This window comes from Salmo trutta, chromosome 1, assembly GCF_901001165.1.
Source record: "Salmo trutta chromosome 1, fSalTru1.1, whole genome shotgun sequence".
Taxonomy (NCBI): Eukaryota; Metazoa; Chordata; class Actinopteri; order Salmoniformes; family Salmonidae; genus Salmo; species Salmo trutta.
In genome coordinates this window covers 42,467,410-42,485,044 of record NC_042957.1, presented here as the reverse complement: position 1 = coordinate 42,485,044, position 17,635 = coordinate 42,467,410, and the positions used below count along the sequence as shown (strand labels likewise).

Here is a 17,635-nt window from a genome sequence, read left to right as displayed (position 1 = left end):
GGTACTCTGCTATGTGCTGTTTGATTTGCCCCAAATATAACGCTTTGTATTCAGGATATAAAGTTGATTTCTTTGCCAAAGTTCTTGCAGTTTTGATTCAGTGCCTTATTGCAAACAGGATGCATGTTCTGGAATATTTTTATTCTGTACAAGCTTTCTTCTTTTCACTCTGTCATTTAGGTTAGTATTGTGGAGTAACTACAATGTTGATCCATCCTCAGTTTTCTCCTATCGCAGCCTTTAAACTTTAACTGTTTTAAATACACCATTGATAAACCATCCAAAGTGTAATTAATAACTTTCACCATGCTCAAAGGGCTATTCAATGTCTGCTTTTTTTTTACTCATCTACCAATAGATGCCTTTCTTTGCGAGGCATTGGAAAACCTCCCTGGTCTTTGGGGTTGAATCTGTGTTTGAAATTCACAATTATCTGCAAGGGACCTTGCAGATAATTGTGTGTGGATTACAGAGATGAGGTAGTCGTTCAAAAATCATGTTAAACACTATTCTGCATAGAGTCCATGCAACTTATGTGACTTGTTAAGCACATTTTCCTCTAATTTATTTAGGCTTCCCATGACTGAGTTAAACTTATTGACTCAAGACATTTCAACTTTTCATTTGTGGAAAAAGTCTAGGGTTGTGAATACTTTCTGAAGGCACTGTATGTGTGGCTCATTTCTCAAAGAGCTACTTTGGTCGAGGACGCGTGGGCTATATTCCAATATCCACTTCATCATACCACTTATTTGGAATGCATGCCCAACCCTATACATTGCTTCATTCTTAGTGGTATGTTAGTGTGGATATTGGAACAAAGGTGTGTTCGGTTTAGAGACATTTCCCTTATTTATGATAGTTCCATTAACTTTACACTTAGACACAAGGTATTTTTGGGGTATTCATCTTGGTACTCACTGTGTGCATTTAAGGGCTCTGGTAAAGACAGCCAGGGTTCAACTCGGTCAACACCAGATTATGTTCAGCAGACAGGGATTTAAACCAGGTCAGGTGGCAGCTATAACCATCCCATGCCAAGATGTCCAGTGTTCAATCACAAGCCTTCAAGATTGTTATGCAAATATGCATCTATCACATTGCCAATTACCACAATATTGGCTCACACAGGTAGTCTTCTAGGAGTGGAGGGTGTGCTTTGGTACAGTAGTGCATTATACAACAACATCTTTGTGTCTGAGTATTTGACTATTTATTGTACTTTTGTAACCAGAAAGTGTTTTGCAATGCTACCACCACAACCACAGTAGTGTCCTGAAGTGCTTCATTCTGGATGTACTGAATTCATGGGACTTCCTATAAATAGAGGATGTGTGTGTGCAGATTTGTCTTTGTTTGCAGACCTGACTTCAACTATCATTTCTGTGCTGTTGGAGTCATTTTGCCATGCAAGTTTGTTTCATCTTATGAAGCCCAAAGTAGACAACTACATCTACCTTGTGGATTTCAGCCTAGTGACGATATGCTTGCAGGCAATGTATGTTTTTATGACGGTTTTCTATTTAATTTTAGCTCTGGAACTGAATGGTACACAGCACTTTGTATACTCTGATAAATGTTGCAGCAGATGTTTGTGGAATTTAAAATAAGTAAATCATTTAAAATCATGAGGCTTGTAGGGAAAATAATCTTTGGGTAGGATACAGCAGCAGGTGAAGCAACAGGTAGCTAGCTGGCTGCTGGCAAAGATGGAAATTAAGCTAGCCCAAGGCTAGTACTTTTCAGACCAAGCTAGTAGTAAATGTTCAACTAATTGGCAAGTAAAATTGTCTAGATTTTGAAACCAGCTAGTAAATCTGGCCTACTAACTCAGTTGACCAGTGCTTAAAATCCTTAATTTTAAATCCCTACACCTGTAATAGGGAAAAGGGTGGGGTTGTGACATTTGGTTGGGTCAATTTCCTTCCCTGTACTTAACACATTTGTACAGCTTCTTTAAGGGCACTTACCCTTAGTTTGTCTGCCGAAGCATACAACCATATGCTAAAAAAAGATGCAGTTCATTCTGGAAAAGGATTGATTTTTATTTAATAAATGCACTTATTTCAATTGGTTAGAATCACCTGATGCTGTAATGCATTACTTTTTAGGCTATAACAGAAGCATTGTGGTCTTGGTCAACATACAAGAGTAAATGTACACATGACATTGTTTCACAACCCTTCATAGTATTACTGGACCCTGGTACATAGTTAAATTCACTGGACATCAATTTTGTTAAATCAATGATATGCATGCCGTCTTCTGCTTCATCTACAAAGGAAATGTATTTTGAGTAAAGACGTGCATTCAGTAATCTGCTTTCCAAAAACAAAGTGGTTGCATTGTCAGAAAGGAGAGTATCTTTGCAGCAATGTTGCATCACTTTGTCTTCATACAAAACACCAAGCTGAACTGCCTACAGCAGCTCATATCAGTCTCGTTCTGCAACTATTTATTAATCATTCACCGAACTCACATGAACACTTATTGGTCTTAATAACATTTTTAACCCCCCCCCCCCCCCCCCCCCCAAAAAGGCCCACAAGAAGCAAAACAGACAAGGAACAAAGCAAAGGTACCCCTTTGGAGTTCGTTCATTTTGGTGGTGTGCTTTTCCTCCTAATTCAGCATGATCTGTGGGGATTTGATAGGTACTAGCTCCACCTTGGTTTCATAAGCCCACTATATTGCTTAAACTCAAATCTCCACAAGTGGCTAGGGGCCGTTTTTTCTCCCTTCTACTTTGCGGGGGCGAACCCCATGCGGTCTGCGTCCCTGTCAAACACGCTGTAGTAGCGTCCAATGAACACATCTCCCAGGATCCACAGCGGTCCAGCCGGAGGAGGGATATCCATTGCCATGAAGCCTGACAGACAGATTTTTAGACCCATTTGGGACTCCTGCAGCACATAGGGGAGAAGCTTTGATTTGTCACTTCAACCCATCTACAGGTATGTCCACAAAATGAAATAGATAATACATTTTCTAGACGTAATAAAACGCATCTCTATGCATGCGAACTGTGATTAACTGTTTAATTCATGCTGATTGATGCCAAATTTCAGACTATTTTCTCTGGCAGGCAGGCAGGCCACAGTGAACACTGATCAGAAGGTGTAATTTACCTTCAGGATATAGTCATCTCCAGTCAAGTTGAACATCTTCCCTCCCAGGTTGAATGCGATGACGGGGAGAGATGGAACCTTCTTACAGTCAATCCAATACTGAGAGGAAGTGAAAGTAAGTTAAAAAATAATTGCATGTACTTCACAAATCAAAACTTAACTTCTGTCAGTATAATACAAATAAACAACTGAGGTTACAAGAAAATGGAGCCTTACCAAGCATGATTGAAATCTTTTGTTGACCATTCAGGAGAACTAAAACAAGAGGTTGGAACTGACAGAACAACAGGTAGACATTTAGTCTACAGACTCCTCTACCTACCTCTCCCATCAGTAGAGGCAAGGCTCCGATGGCCTTGTGCAGCGCCCTGACCTCCTCTACAGGTCCGATGATGAGGGATGTTCCCGTGTCAACAATCGCCTGGCAACCGGCCTTGCACAGCGTTAGCTGGTTGCCCACTTCCACACTGCAGAGCACCAATTAGCTGCGATCACTCACGACTATATTATCTTTATAACTTCTGTGTGTGATTTTATAAATCGGTTCAAGGACATGCATCTGGTGTAATAGAAGAAATTATTGTTACCATGATTGTCTTTGATTATTTACATGAAGATTGCCATTTTTCTATTCACTATGATGGGGACCCTGCTTTCTGGAAACGGCATGCAGTACCCCGTCAGCCTTGAACTTCATGGCTTCAATGAGGGGGCAGTTATCCTCTTGAATGGATATTATAATAGAGCCTCTGTGTAGATGAGAACCAAGTTGCTTACTTGCTCATCTCGATCTGCCAATAGGCCTTGCGTGTGACGTTGACATAGTGCAGGTCTCCAGTGTAGTACAGTGGGTCCGTGCCTCCCAGCATCAGCTCTCCTCCTACAGCAGCCAATGGATCTCTAAGGAACAGGATATCAAAGGGGTTACAAGGTATTAGTTCATTGGATAAATCTACTAGTGTACTGGAAGAGGGTCTTAATCGTCAATCTAATATCAGATGAGAAAATGTATTGCCTCAACCCCATTGAAGCTAGTGACGACAAGAATACAAGGTTGTACAAGTTATGAAAATGAATTGAATTACCCTGTGGTTTATGTTCATAGACTTTACCCACAAAAAGGAAGCCATTTTAAAGCTGCAACATGCAACTTTTTGGGTGACCCAACCAAATTCACATGTAAATGTGAGTTATAGATCTGTCATTCTCATTGCAAGCAAGTCTAAGCAGTAGATATGTTCTATGTGCACTATTTCTATGCTTCCATTAAGTTGTTGCTGCATCTTACTTTCAGTTTTGTACACCATTAGACAGCTGAAAATATAATATTTTTTGGTAAAATGGAAAATATAGTTCGACATCGGTTTAGATGGTACAATGATTCTCTACACTGACGTGCTTGTTGTCACAAACTGAAATTAGGTTAACTATTTCACTTCCTTGTTTCTGAGGAAATATGACAGCAAATGTAGTTAAAGAATTTCAGGATAACAGTTCAAATATCACAGTTCAAATACAAGAAACTCCTTTCAGTTGACCTCCACCAACAGTGAACAGGACAAAAGTTTTAAAACAAATCACAAGTCAACAAACCACACATTGACCTAGGGCCCTCAGTAAGAATATATTCAAAAAGGTAAAATCCCTAAAACCAACCAACCTGCTAATATAGAAGGAAAATATGTTCTGAGGCAACAGCTTGGCAGCCATGGCGGTGTCAAACACAGGGGTTATATTGTTGACAGATATGGTAGGGTAGCCCATGCCCAGTACCCCGTCAAAGCGTGCCACTGCAAACGTGATGCCAGGTTGCTTTACGGCCTCACCAAACTGTTGACCAGTGACCTGCATACCAGCCAACTGAGAGAGGGATGGAATGAACAGGAAGTGTGATGTACAAAGCAGACTGTTCTTGAACACTAAAACAGTGAGGTTTACAGACAATACACAGTAAGGAATGGTATGCAGACTATGCTCCACATTCAATCACTTAAAATGGACAGTGGTAAAATTACACAAAAATGCTGTGGATTTGCCCACTTAAATTAGAGGAATGCAAATGAACAATGGACAGCACAGAACAGTTCACTTACAGAGACAGTGTCCCCACTGATGAACCCAGACAAGCTGCCTCTGCCATACTGGATGGAGAACTTGGTGCCATTCTGAACATATGTGCTCGACTTCTTGGAGTTATAACGATGGTGGAGCCCTAAGCAGAGGTGTAGATAAAGGTCACACCTTTCTCAGATTGGATAAATGGCATTCATTTTCATACAAAACAAACAGGTCCTTCATGATGCCTTAAAAAGACGAATATGACTTCCAATGCCAAAGCATGGCTGAGCAAACAAGGTATTTGCAACTTTAGCTTTTGCACCCATCTCATTATTATATGATAGGAGACTCAGCAGGTAGTAAAACCATGTTATTATTAGTGAAGTGCATAGCCACGGGAAGTAGTTTGGGGGTGGGGGTGCTGCATCGACAGGATGCAAAAGAATCCGTGCTGTAGACATCTATATTGTCCGCTAATACAGGACTAGTGAAGGCCCAGTGCACTAGTGTGCCATTTTTTTCAACTAAATGTATTTGTATTTCAATGTTCACAAGCATTTGTAACATGAGTCCAATAATTATCTGTACAAAACAGTTAATCTGATAAAATGGCGCTAACAGAGATGGCAGCATAGCGGCTAGCTCTTAGGAAACTTTGCAGTATTTGTTATTTATGTACTATTTTTTACATTATTAGCTTAGGAAATCTTTTGTGTCATTACATACAGCCGGGAAGAACTATTGGATGTTAGAGCGGCGGTAACTCACCAGAACTACCAGCATTACAACCAGGAATACGACTTCTCTGGATTATATCCTTTGTTCACTTTCCCCAGAGAAATTGAACTTATTCCAGAGGCCCGACCCAAAACATCGCCGGCGGAGGAGAGGCGCACACACCACCCACGGCTTACAAGTATATTACTCGCTAATGTTCAGTCTTTGGATAACAAAGTTGATGAGCTTAGAGCAAGGATTTCTTTCCAGAGAGACATCAGGGCCTGTAACATTGTTTCACTGAAACATGTCTCTCTCGGGATACTCTGTCAGAGTCGGTAAAGCCAGCAGGATTCTCACTACGTCGCGCAGACAGGAATAAATATCTCTCCGGGAAGCAGAAGGGCGGAGGGGTGTTTTGTGATTAACGACTCATTGTGTAATTCTAGGAATAATACAGGAACTCAAGTCCTTTTCTTCACCCGACCTAGAGTACCTCAATTAAATGCTGACCATAATATCTCCTAAGAGAACCATCCTCCATCATTGCCACGGCTGTTTTACTACATCCCATCTCAAGCCATTACCTCAACAGTCATCAAATAACTTCCCTGGACTTTATGCAAACCACATATCCTGAAGCTGCATTTATTGTAGCTGGGGATTTTAACCAAGTAAATGCTGCCGAAGTTCTATCAACATATCTACTGTACTACTCGTGCTGCTAAGACTCTCGACCATTGCTATTCAAACTTCCGGAATTCTTACAAGGCCCTCCCCCGCCCTCTTTTCTGCAAATCTGACCACGACTCCATCTTGCTCCTCCCGTCCTATAGGCATAAACTCAAACAGGAAGTACTCGTGCTTCGAACTATTCAATGCTGGTCTGACTAAATCGGAATCCACGCTGCAAGATTGCTTTGGCCGACGTGTTATACTCACGTCGGCCACGGAGAAGGAGAGCCCTCAGTCCTTGGTAATTTGTTTATTTAAATTGACTGATTTCCTTATATGAACTGTAACTCAGTAACATCGTTAATTGCTGCATTTTTCCCCCCAGCACCCCTACTTCCTGCGGCTATGGTGAAGTGCAGTGAATGCAATAGTGGACTGACTCACAGCACGCAACATCCAGGAAGGAGCAGTGAATGGAGGGCACCCACAGGTTGGAGGAGCCAGTGTCAAACAGCACAGTAAAATCCTGGGGTGGTGTGCCTATGCTGATCACCCCATAGTACTGAGCCTGTAGAGAGATTTGATATGTAAATGTAAATTTGATACAAACATTCATATGATAAATACATATTCCTAAGTCTATACTACAGTTCTCTTCTCCTCACTCATAGGGAGAGAGATTCTGAATGTGCAAGCTTGTATTCAACCAAACATACATACACACATACATGATCTTCAATCTGGGCCATGATTAGAAGATTGGCCATGTTATGAAGGGTTGGAACAAAAGCCTGCACACCCAACTCCTGGAGAACCCTGGCTTTATTTATTATTGCTTCAGTCAGCCTAGAACAAGCTAGAGTTAACCCAGGCCTAGTGACAATATCCACTTACATCCATGAAGTTGGTGAGTCTCTCAACTGGCACTTTCGGGCTCGGAGTGTTTATTGGTACGTTAGCTCCTGCACCACCAACGGTCTTGGCCATGTCCTGGAGTTGTTCAAAACTCATCCCATTGTCACTCATCAGGCGGCGCATACTGCGCGTCTTGTGGAGGGGAATTCTAAGGGCAAATATGTATGATAAGGAAATATACCGTTTTTGTCGTAATTTGTTTAACGAATAATGCAGAACTCGTGCGCTCTACTTCCTGTTTTATACAAGTGTTCTACTGATGACCCCATTCATGTACGAGCAGCTTGGTTCTTTTTTATGTACAATCTATGTTAACCTCAATGCAAACTAGATGTCATGGACATGCTAGCGTTATGGAAACGTTCTACGTGTGCACCAAAATCTGAACCACATGTGCCTAAACAAACATGCATGTAATAATAATTGCATAATGTCAGGAAATGAAACTACCCCAGAGATAGCCTATTCTCACAGGATGGCGTAAGAGTAATTCCTTAAGTTATTCAAAAATGTCCCAAACAGTAGACAAATATTTTACCTTATAATAGCATAGCTGTGCGCTATCAACAGCGCGATGGTTATATACAATATTTTAAGACACTTCATATTCTGTCTTTGATAAACCAACTGGATAGTAAGTTCTTTTACTTTAGGCAAGAATCTTGGACGTCCAAACCGTCTGTCCACAGAAGACCCGAGCACTATCAAATCTACGCACTAAACCCAGTTATATCCGTATGTCTTTCGGTGATTTCCGTACACACTCGGTTTTCTTCACTCGGCCCAACCCTGATTGGAGAGAGCACATAAATTAGACGGTTTTATTGGCTAGTAAAGTGTCCATCCTTTTAAATTTGTCAGTGCAATCGGGGTACCTTTGGACGTTCGGAGTGGACGTGTTTTTGTTTTATACTGCACAGTTGATTCAAATTATAAAAGCTTGGGGGGATCCCCGATAGCACCGACCATTTTAAATCACACCAACTGAACCGTGTGGCTCAGTTGGTAGCGCATGGTGTTTGCAAGGCCAGGGTTGTGGGTTTGATTCCCACGGGGGACCAGTACGGAAAGAAAATGTATGAAATGTATGCTTTCACTACTGTAAGTCGCTCTGGATAAGAGTGTCTGCTAAATGACTAAAATGTAAATGTAAAATGACAAGTCGTTGTCTCAGGATCACGAGATACACGGAGAAGGATCTGATTGCGGCCCGCAATTCTGGGCGTTGCTGCATCTGCAAGAACCCCTCTTAAAGACCGACTGCCTTTAAAAAGCAACGCATCACTTTAAAACAGCCTATCAGGCATCGATATGAGTCATAAAAAGTTATTATAGTGTCAAAATGTACTACAAAGTGTAAATATAATAATTTTGCTCATAAAGTCAGTCTCGTCTAAAACGGAGTTTCGAACATCCGTTTGTCACAACGGGTAAATTAAGGTTGGGTTTTGATTTGAAGATGTCCATTTTCCCACTAACATTATAATAATTTGTCATTTAATTTGTACGTAGTAAATTAAACAAAAAAAATGAATAAAAACAATCCAAAACAGAACACAGACAATGATCAAATATCGCCAGATCCGGAGAACATGAAAACAGAATTAGCAGAGGTCCCTTGAAAGCTTTTCTGAAAAGCAAGGTCTTGAGCTGTGCCTTAAAGGAGGACAGAGATTATTCAGCCCTAATAGTGTCTGTAAGTGTGTGCCACAGCCGTGGAGCAGCGCAACTGAAAACCATCACCCATAGTTTTTAGTCTGCTGCAGGGAGGCGAACCTGGAGTAGCGAAGGGTGCATCAGGGGCAGGAGGGCAGAATGAGGTCAGACAGGTACTTGGGTTCAGAGTTGTGGATAGCTTGGTAGGTGTGAACCAGGATTTTGTAGTCGATGCGTGGGGAGCCAGTGGAGGTTGAGGAGCACTGGAATGATGTGCTTGTGGTGGAGCTGTGGGTGAGGACACGTGGAGCAAAGTTTTGGACATATTGTAGCCAGTTTAGGCAGTTGGTAGATGCGCCAACAAAAAGGGCATTACAATAGTCCAGACGGGATGAAATAAAGTCATGGATGAGTTGCTCAGCTGCAGTTTTTAAAATGTATATCACCTTTATTTAACCAGGTAGGCCAGTTGAGAATCAGTTCTCATTTACAACTGCAACCTGGACCGAGGTAAAGACAGTTTCAGGTTGGATATTCAACGGACATTCGTCTGTAGTCTTCCTTAAGTCAACCAACAGCAGTTAGGGACCGTCAACATAGTGACAAATCTATTTTTTCAAATTTCAATAGCTATTTAACCATTACTCCTAAAACTTTCAAAACTGGTTCTAGCTAACCCGATGGCATAGACACACATTGCACACATTTATTTTTTGTCGATTTACATCTCGCACTATTTTAATTATTTATTTACATTTTTGAATTTCAATAGCTCATTGGTCATGTGACCTACTGGACTCAAACAAGGTTCAGAATGTCCACTGACTTCCCTTCTATATTGCATACCCTTTAGTTTGTCCATTTTCATCTCACACGTTTTTACATTAATTTTTCTAAATTTAAAATGTAAATAGCTCCTTGGTCATGTGACCTAATGACTTCAAACAATGTTCAGACTGTCCACTGACTACCCTGCTATATTGCACACTCTTTAGTTTGTCCATTTTCATCTCACAAGATTTTACATGAATTTTTCTAAATATAACATTTCAATAGCTCCTTGGTCATGTGACCTAATGACTTCAAACAAGGTTCGGAATGTCCACTGACTACCCTTCTATATTGCACACTCTTTAGTTTGTCCATTTTCATCTCACAAGATTTTACATGAATTTTTCTAAATGTAAAATTTCAATAGCTCCTTGGTCATGTGACCTACTAACCTCAAACAAGGTTCAGAATGTCGACTGACTATACCTTCATATCGCACATTCTGATGTTTGTCTACTTTCATATCATGCTATTAGACTTAAATCTGTAAGCTTTGCAGGCCTTCATTTCACATGGGTGTTAAAACATTTTTTGAAGTTAACAAATGTTCCAGCCTCGCAATAACTATCTTTCACAGAACACTGAAAATATCTGCAAATGGCTATATGTGGTATGGATCAAGGACAGGAGAGGTGTTCGAACAGAGGTGCTTAAAGGAAGGCGCACAGGTAGGCCTCATGAAAAACAATGTTTCATATGCTCTTTTTAATCACAGTAATAGGCAGTGATTTGTCTGTCAGAGTGAGCTTGATAAGGTGAAAGAATCCTTTTCATAGCATCACTTTCATATACTGTACATTAAGACAAATCCTTCTACGTTGAGTATTAGAACGTAGTTTACATAACCTGACAATGACTTGATATTTGAGTGCATTCACAACAAGCCACCTGCAGACAACTTACAAAATGCAATAGTGCATTTGAGGGTTCGTTTCTCTGATGAAGATAGTTATTTGATGCATGGCCTACTATTTCTAACTGGAAAAATAAATTCCTACGTCTTTTGTGAGTAAAATCCATTTTTCCAAAATTGATTTAGGTACATTTTTGTGAAGAGGTATGAGGGTTGTGATATGGGTCATTTCATAGTAAAATAATTTAAGGGATCAATACATTTCTATATTGCTTCCCCAGTATCTGCATGAACCATCAGGCCAAGTGTTTTTGGTTGACCCTGCTGGACAGAAAGAGGAGGAATCGGAACACGCTGCATTCAAATTCAGGTCTTAGTTATTATTCCATTGTACTGGATCTAATACATATTAGCATTTTACCTACATTCATAAGTGTAATAATTTTTTATGACATACTGTGAAAAACTCTCTTGGCTGCTGGCTCTGTCACTTTCAGACATGCGCAGAGCAGACTGAAAGGGGAAGGGTAGCTCTTGACTTGAATCTCAGGGGTTCTCTGTAAAGAGAGAGTGATCCAAAAGGCATAGACACACCCCTTGACTTTCAATTGGCACCGTTGACCTGTATGTACAGTGGGGGGAAAAAGTACTTGATCCCCTTCTGATTTTGTACGTTTGCCCACTGATAAAGAAAGGATCAGTCTATAATTTTAATGGTAGGTTTATTTTAACAGTGAGCGACAGAATAACAACAAAAATATCCAGAAAAAGGGATGTCAAAAATTTTATAAATTGATTTGCATTTTAATGAGGGAAATAAGTATTTGACCCCCCCCTCAATCAGAAAGATTTCTGGCTCCCAGGTGTCTTTTATACAGGTAACAAGCTGAGATTAGGAGCACACTCTTAAAGGGAGTGCTCCTAACCGCAGCTTGTTACCTGTAAAAAAGACACCTGTCCACAGAAGAAATCAATCAATCAGATTCCAAACTCTCCACCATGGCCAAGACCAAAGAGCTCTCCAAAGATGTCAGGGACAAGATTGTAGACCCACACAAGGCTGGAATGGGCTACAAGACCATCGCCAAGCAGCTTGGTGAGAAGGTGACAACAGTTGGTGCGATTATTCGCAAATGGAAGAAACACAAAAGAACTGTCAATATCCCTCGGCCTGGGGCTCCATGCAAGATCTCACCTCGTGGGGTTGCAATGATCATGAGAACGGTGAGGAATCAGCCCAGAACTACACGGGAGGATCTTGTCAATGATCTCAAGGCAGCTGGGACCATAGTCACCAAGAAAACAATTGGTAACACACTACGCCGTGAAGGACTGAAATCCTGCAGCGCCCGCAAGGTCCCCCTGCTCAAGAAAGCACATATACATGCCCGTCTGAAGTTTGCCAATGAACATCTGAATGATTCAGAGGACAACTGGTGAAAGTGTTGTGGTCAGATGAGACCAAAATGGAGCTCTTTGGCATCAACTCAACTCGCCGTGTTTGGAGGAGGAGGAATGCTGCCTATGACCCCAAGAACACCATCTCCACCGTCAAACATGGAGGTGGAAACATTATGCTTTGGGGGTGTTTTTCTGCTAAGGGGACAGGACAACTTCACCGCATCATTTGACGGGGCCATGTACCGTCAAATCTTGGGTGAGAACCTCCTTCCCTCAGCCAGGGCATTGAAAATGGGTCGTGGATGGGTATTCCAGCATGACAATGACCCAAAACACATGGCCAAGGCAACAAAGGAGTGGCTCAAGAAGAAGCACATTAAGGTCCTGGAGTGGCCTAGCCAGTCTCCAGACATGGATCCCATAGAAAATCTGTGGAGAGAGCTGAAGGTTCGAGTTGTCAAACGTCAGCCTCAAAACCTTAATGACTTGGAGAAGATCTGGAAAGAGGAGTGGGACAAAATCCCTCCTGAGATGTGTGCAAACCTGATGGCCTACTACAAGAAACATCTGACCTCTGTGATTGCCAACAAGGGTTTTGCCACCAAGTACTCAGTCATGTTTTGCAGAGGGGTCAAATACTTATTTCCCTCATTAAAATGCAAATCATTTTATAACATTTTTGACATGCTTTTTCTGGATTCTTTTGTTGTTATTCTGTCTCTCACTGTTCAAATAAACCTACCATTAAAATTATAAACTGATCATTTCTTTGTAAGTGGGCAAACGTACAAAATCAGCAGAGGATCAAATACTTTTTTCCCCCACTGTATTCTCTCCTGATTGGCTCTGTGGTGCACAGTCTGGCAGTCTGACTAAAGTGCCAGAGGTATGAGGAGAGACATCCTCCTTTGTATTTATGGGAACAAATATTTCCTAGCACTTTGGATCCTATTCTTGGACAGTTAGAAGACACAATGCATCAATGCAACAAAAAAAATTATAATTACTGTCCATGAGTAACCTCAACCTTGTGGGTCTGTGGGTGTTTGGGCCAATAAAGTGCCAACTCAATTCTACCAGAGACGAGTCTCTCATGCCCCTATGAACGGGGACACATGGCAATAGTTTTTAATCTAAACCAGCCCTTTTTTACTGGAGTACACTAACCCCTAATTGGGGCTCTTTTCTTGACACATATAGTAGCAGTTTACCAGATAAGACGTCAAGAAGATCAAAAAGTAGATTGTTATAAGGGTTTATTACATCCTGTGCTGGCCCCATTGTCATATCCGTTCTGGGTTCTGAGTGGTACAATCATAGCTGAAAAATGCCTCTATGTATGTGTATACATTTTCCGCAAAGACAAAACTGCCAAAGGGGGTGGAGTTTTAATCTACTGCAGAGTTCTGTCATGCTATCCAGGTCTGTGCCCAAACAGTTCGAGTTTCTACTTTTAAAAATCTTTCCAGAAATAAGTCTCACTGTTGCCGCTTGTTACAGACCCCCCTCAGCCCTCAGCTGCACCCTGGACACCATATGTGAATTAATTGCCCCCCATTTATCTTCAGAGTTTTTACTGTTAGCTGACCTAAACTGGGATAACACACTGGCCGTCCTACAATCTAAGCTAGATGACCTCAATCTCACCCAAATTATTATGGAACCTACCAGGTACAACCCCAAATCCATGAACTCGGGCCCCCTCATAGATATCATCCTGACCAACCTGTCCTCTAAATACACTTCTGCTGTCTTCAACCAGGATCTCAGCGATCACTGCCTCAATGCCTGCGTCCGTAATGGGTCCGCGGTCAAACGACCACCCCTCATCACAGTCAAACGCTCCCTAAAACACTTCAGCGAGTAGGCCTTTCTAATCGACCTGGCCCGGGTATCCTGGAAAGATATTGACCTCAGTCCGTCAGTAGAGGATGCCTGGTTATTCTTTAAAAGTGATTTCCTCACCATCTTAAATAAGCATGCCCCATTCAAAAAATGTAAAACCAGGAACAGATGTAGCCCTTGGTTCACTCCAGACCTGACTGCCCTTGACCAGCACAAAAACATCCTGTGGCGTACTGCATTAACAACGAATAGCCCCCGCGATATGTAACTTTTCAGGGAAGTTAGGAACTTATCGGCAGATTCAACAGCCTTGGTTTCTCAAATGACTGCCTCGCCTGGTTCACCAACTACTTCTCAGATAGAGTTCATTGTGTCAAATAGGAGGGCTTGTTGTCTGGACCTCTGGCAGTCTCTATGGGGGTGCCACAGGGTTCAATTCTTGGGTTGACTCTTTTCTCTGTATACATCAATGATGTCGCTCTTGCTGCTGGTGATTCTCTGATCCACTTCTACACAGACGACACGATTCTGTATACTTCTGGCCTTTACTTCTGGCCTTTCTTTGGACACTGTGTTAACTAACCATACAACTCTCCTTCCGTGGCCTCCAACTGCTCTTAAATGCAAGTAAAACTAATTGCATGCTCTTCAACCGATCACTGCCCGCACCTGCCCGCCCGCCTAGCATCACTACTCTGGACAGTTCTGACTTAGAATATGTGGACAATTACAAATATCTAGGTGTCTGGCTAGACTGTAAACTCTCCTTCCAGACTCATATTAAGCATCTCCAATCAAAAATGTAATCTAGAATTGGCTTCCTATTTCACAACAAAGCATCCTTCACTCATGCTGCCAAACATACCCTTGTGAAACTGACTATCCTACCGATCCTTGACAAAGTAGCCTCCAACACTCTAGTCAGCAAATTGGATGCAATCTATCACAGTGCCACCCGTTTCGTCACCAAAGCCCCACATGCTACCCATCACTGCGACCTGTATGCTCTCGTTGGCTGGCCCTCACTTCATATTCGTCTCCAAACCCACTGGCTCCAAGTCATCTATAAGTCCTTGCTAGGTAAAGCCCCGCCTTATCTCAGCTCACTGGTCACCATAGCAGCACCCACCCGTAGCACGCACTCCAGCAGGTATATCTCACTGGTCACCCCCAAAGCCAATTCCTGGTTTGGCCGCCTTTCCTTCCAGTTCTATGCTGCCAATGACTGGAACGAATTGCAAAAATCACTGAAGCTGGAGACTCATATCTCCCTCACTATCTTTAAGCATCAGCTATCAGAGCAGCTTACATATCATTGCACCTGTACATAGCCCATCTGTAAATAGCCCATCCAACTACCTCATCCCCATATTGTTATTTATTTTATTTATATTTTGAATCTTTTTTTGCTCCTTTGCACCCCAGGTCACAGTTGTAAATGAGAACTTGTTCTCAACTGGCTTACCTGATTGAATAAAGGTGAAATAAAAAATTAAAGAAATAAAAAAATACTGTATGTGGGAATGTCTTATGTCCGTTCTACATGTAGTGTTGGTACATGGAATATTCCTCAACTGCATATATCATAAATTGTTATTGCAAATAGAAGTATTATGTTAAACAACTGACATTTTCAGATATTATTTTGACAAACACCCTTTGGTGCTTACAACTCATTCTCTATTGTCATAGATTTTGGTGGGCACTGTCATCTGTGATCTTTGTGACATGCCTTTCTTTAAGCACGTACTGATGAAACTGTCACTTAATATTTTTTTCTTAAAGTCTACAAACGCTCTACATTTATTCACTATGTGATAGGGTTGGATCCTATATGCTACTTTTATTATTGTCCTGTAAATGGTTCAGTGCCTATAATTTAGGCTGTCTGTAGAATGGGGCATAAAGGAAATTACCTCTACTACTAAATTACTACTAGATTATAGTGATAAGGAAAACAGCACACGAATTTGGATGGTGTATTCATTTGCCTATAACTAATCATAATTCCATTATGTTTACATAAAAAAGAGAATACTTCAAAATGAGAAGATCCTGCCATGGAAAAGACGACTTGGTGGACATAAAGTGGAAAGGTGTCACGACTCCCGCCGAAGTCGGTTCCTCTCCTTGTTCGGGTGGCGTTCGGCGGTTGATGTCACTGGTCTTCTAGCCATCGCCGCTCCACCTTTCATTTTCCATTTGTTTTGTCTTGTTTTCCCGCACCTGGTTTACATCCCCTCATTACTCTAAGTGTATATTATCCTCTGTTCCCCTATGTCTGTGTGTGGTATTGCTCGTTTCGTTACGTGTGTGACGCTTCAGGCTGGTTTTGCACCGGGTATTATTGTAACCCTTGGTTTTGGTATTTGTTACCTATCTGTGTAATTTGTGCGCTATCACTTTTTCCCTTGGGCCGGAGTATGTTGACACAGTTGCGTCCGGCTGTTTTCCTCTGCCTGATTAAAGTGTGCCTGTTCACTCATCTCTGCTCTCCTGCACCTGACTTCCTTCGACCAGTTGCGCACACACTGACAAAAGGAGGGGAAATAACTCGTCGCCAGAAGCTCTGGACTGTGAATGCGCACTGGAGGCCTAGTGCGTGGAGCCGGTTCAGGTGGCATCGGACTGGTGACACGCACTTCAGGGCGAGTGCGAGGAGCAGGTACAGGACATACCGAATTGGGGAGGCGCACTGGAGGCCAGATGCGTGAAGCCGACACAGGTTTCACCAGACCGGTAACCGGATCTTCTGGTCGAATGTTGAGAAGAATGTTGAGCAGACAACATCTCTCTTATCTCTCTCTCTCCCCCAACTTCTCCATTGCCTCCCTGACAGTCTCTGGCTCTAAGCCGCCAGCTCCATGTGCCCCCCCCCAAAAAATAAATCTTGGGGTTTCTGTGGCCGTGGTGTGACGACACGCTCCTCCAGAGTTTGGCATTCGGGCTCTGGTACTCTCCTCGGCTCGACCGGCCACCCCTTGTGCCCCCCCCCCCCAAAAAAAAAACTTGGGGTTGTCCTTGGGCTTTCTGTGGCCGCGAACCCTGGTGTCATCGCTGTCCTCCATTATTACCTTCCGTCTGGCGCCAAGGAAGGGTTTCGCATCCACCCATCACTTCTTCCCATGTCCACAACTCCTTTACCTGGTGAACACGCTGCTTGGTCCTGGTTTGGTGGGATATTCTGTCACGTTCTTGAAAATGATCGGACCAAGGCGCAGCGTGAGTATAGTTCCACATATTTATTTAAGTGAAACTAACAAAACAAAATAACAAAACTTACAAAGCCAGTGAGGACATAGTGCCCAAACACACTAGCAATCAATCAACATCCCACAAAACACAGGTGTGTTTTAGCTACCTAAATATGATCCCCAATCAGAGGCAACAATAAACAGCTGCCTCTAATTGGGAACCATATTAGCACCAACATAGAAATAGACATACTAGATCACCCCCTAGTCACGCTCTGACCTACTACACCATAGAAAACCAAGGGCTCTCTATGGTCAGGGTGTGACACAAAATTTCCATTACTGGCCCAAAGCTCTGACAC

At 42.2% G+C, this 17,635-nt stretch overlaps 1 protein-coding gene and 1 long non-coding RNA gene across 3 annotated transcripts; one reads left to right on the top strand and one right to left on the bottom strand.

Annotated features, from left to right (window-relative positions):
* Nucleotides 1-2,024: 2,024 nt before the first annotated feature.
* On the bottom strand, nt 2,025-8,215 carry LOC115196324 (cathepsin D). Of its 2 annotated transcripts, none has more exons than XM_029757053.1 (9): nt 8,032-8,215; nt 7,473-7,641; nt 7,023-7,146; nt 5,222-5,340; nt 4,789-4,988; nt 3,906-4,028; nt 3,451-3,595; nt 3,129-3,227; nt 2,025-2,903 (listed from the first exon to the last, which is right to left on the bottom strand). In XM_029757053.1, the coding sequence occupies exons 1-9, from the start codon at nt 8,097-8,099 to the stop codon at nt 2,742-2,744; spliced, it is 1,209 nt and encodes a 402-aa protein (XP_029612913.1). In that variant the 5' UTR covers nt 8,100-8,215; the 3' UTR covers nt 2,025-2,741. The 2 variants fall into 2 exon arrangements, with proteins under 2 accessions (XP_029612913.1, XP_029612921.1); XM_029757061.1 differs by having other exon boundaries at nt 8,142-8,214.
* A 2,363-nt stretch (nt 8,216-10,578) lies between these two features.
* On the top strand, nt 10,579-11,168 carry LOC115202628 (uncharacterized). The gene is made up of 2 exons (XR_003880014.1): nt 10,579-10,648; nt 11,115-11,168. It is a non-coding gene; the product is annotated as an uncharacterized LOC115202628 (long non-coding RNA).
* Nucleotides 11,169-17,635: the final 6,467 nt, after the last annotated feature.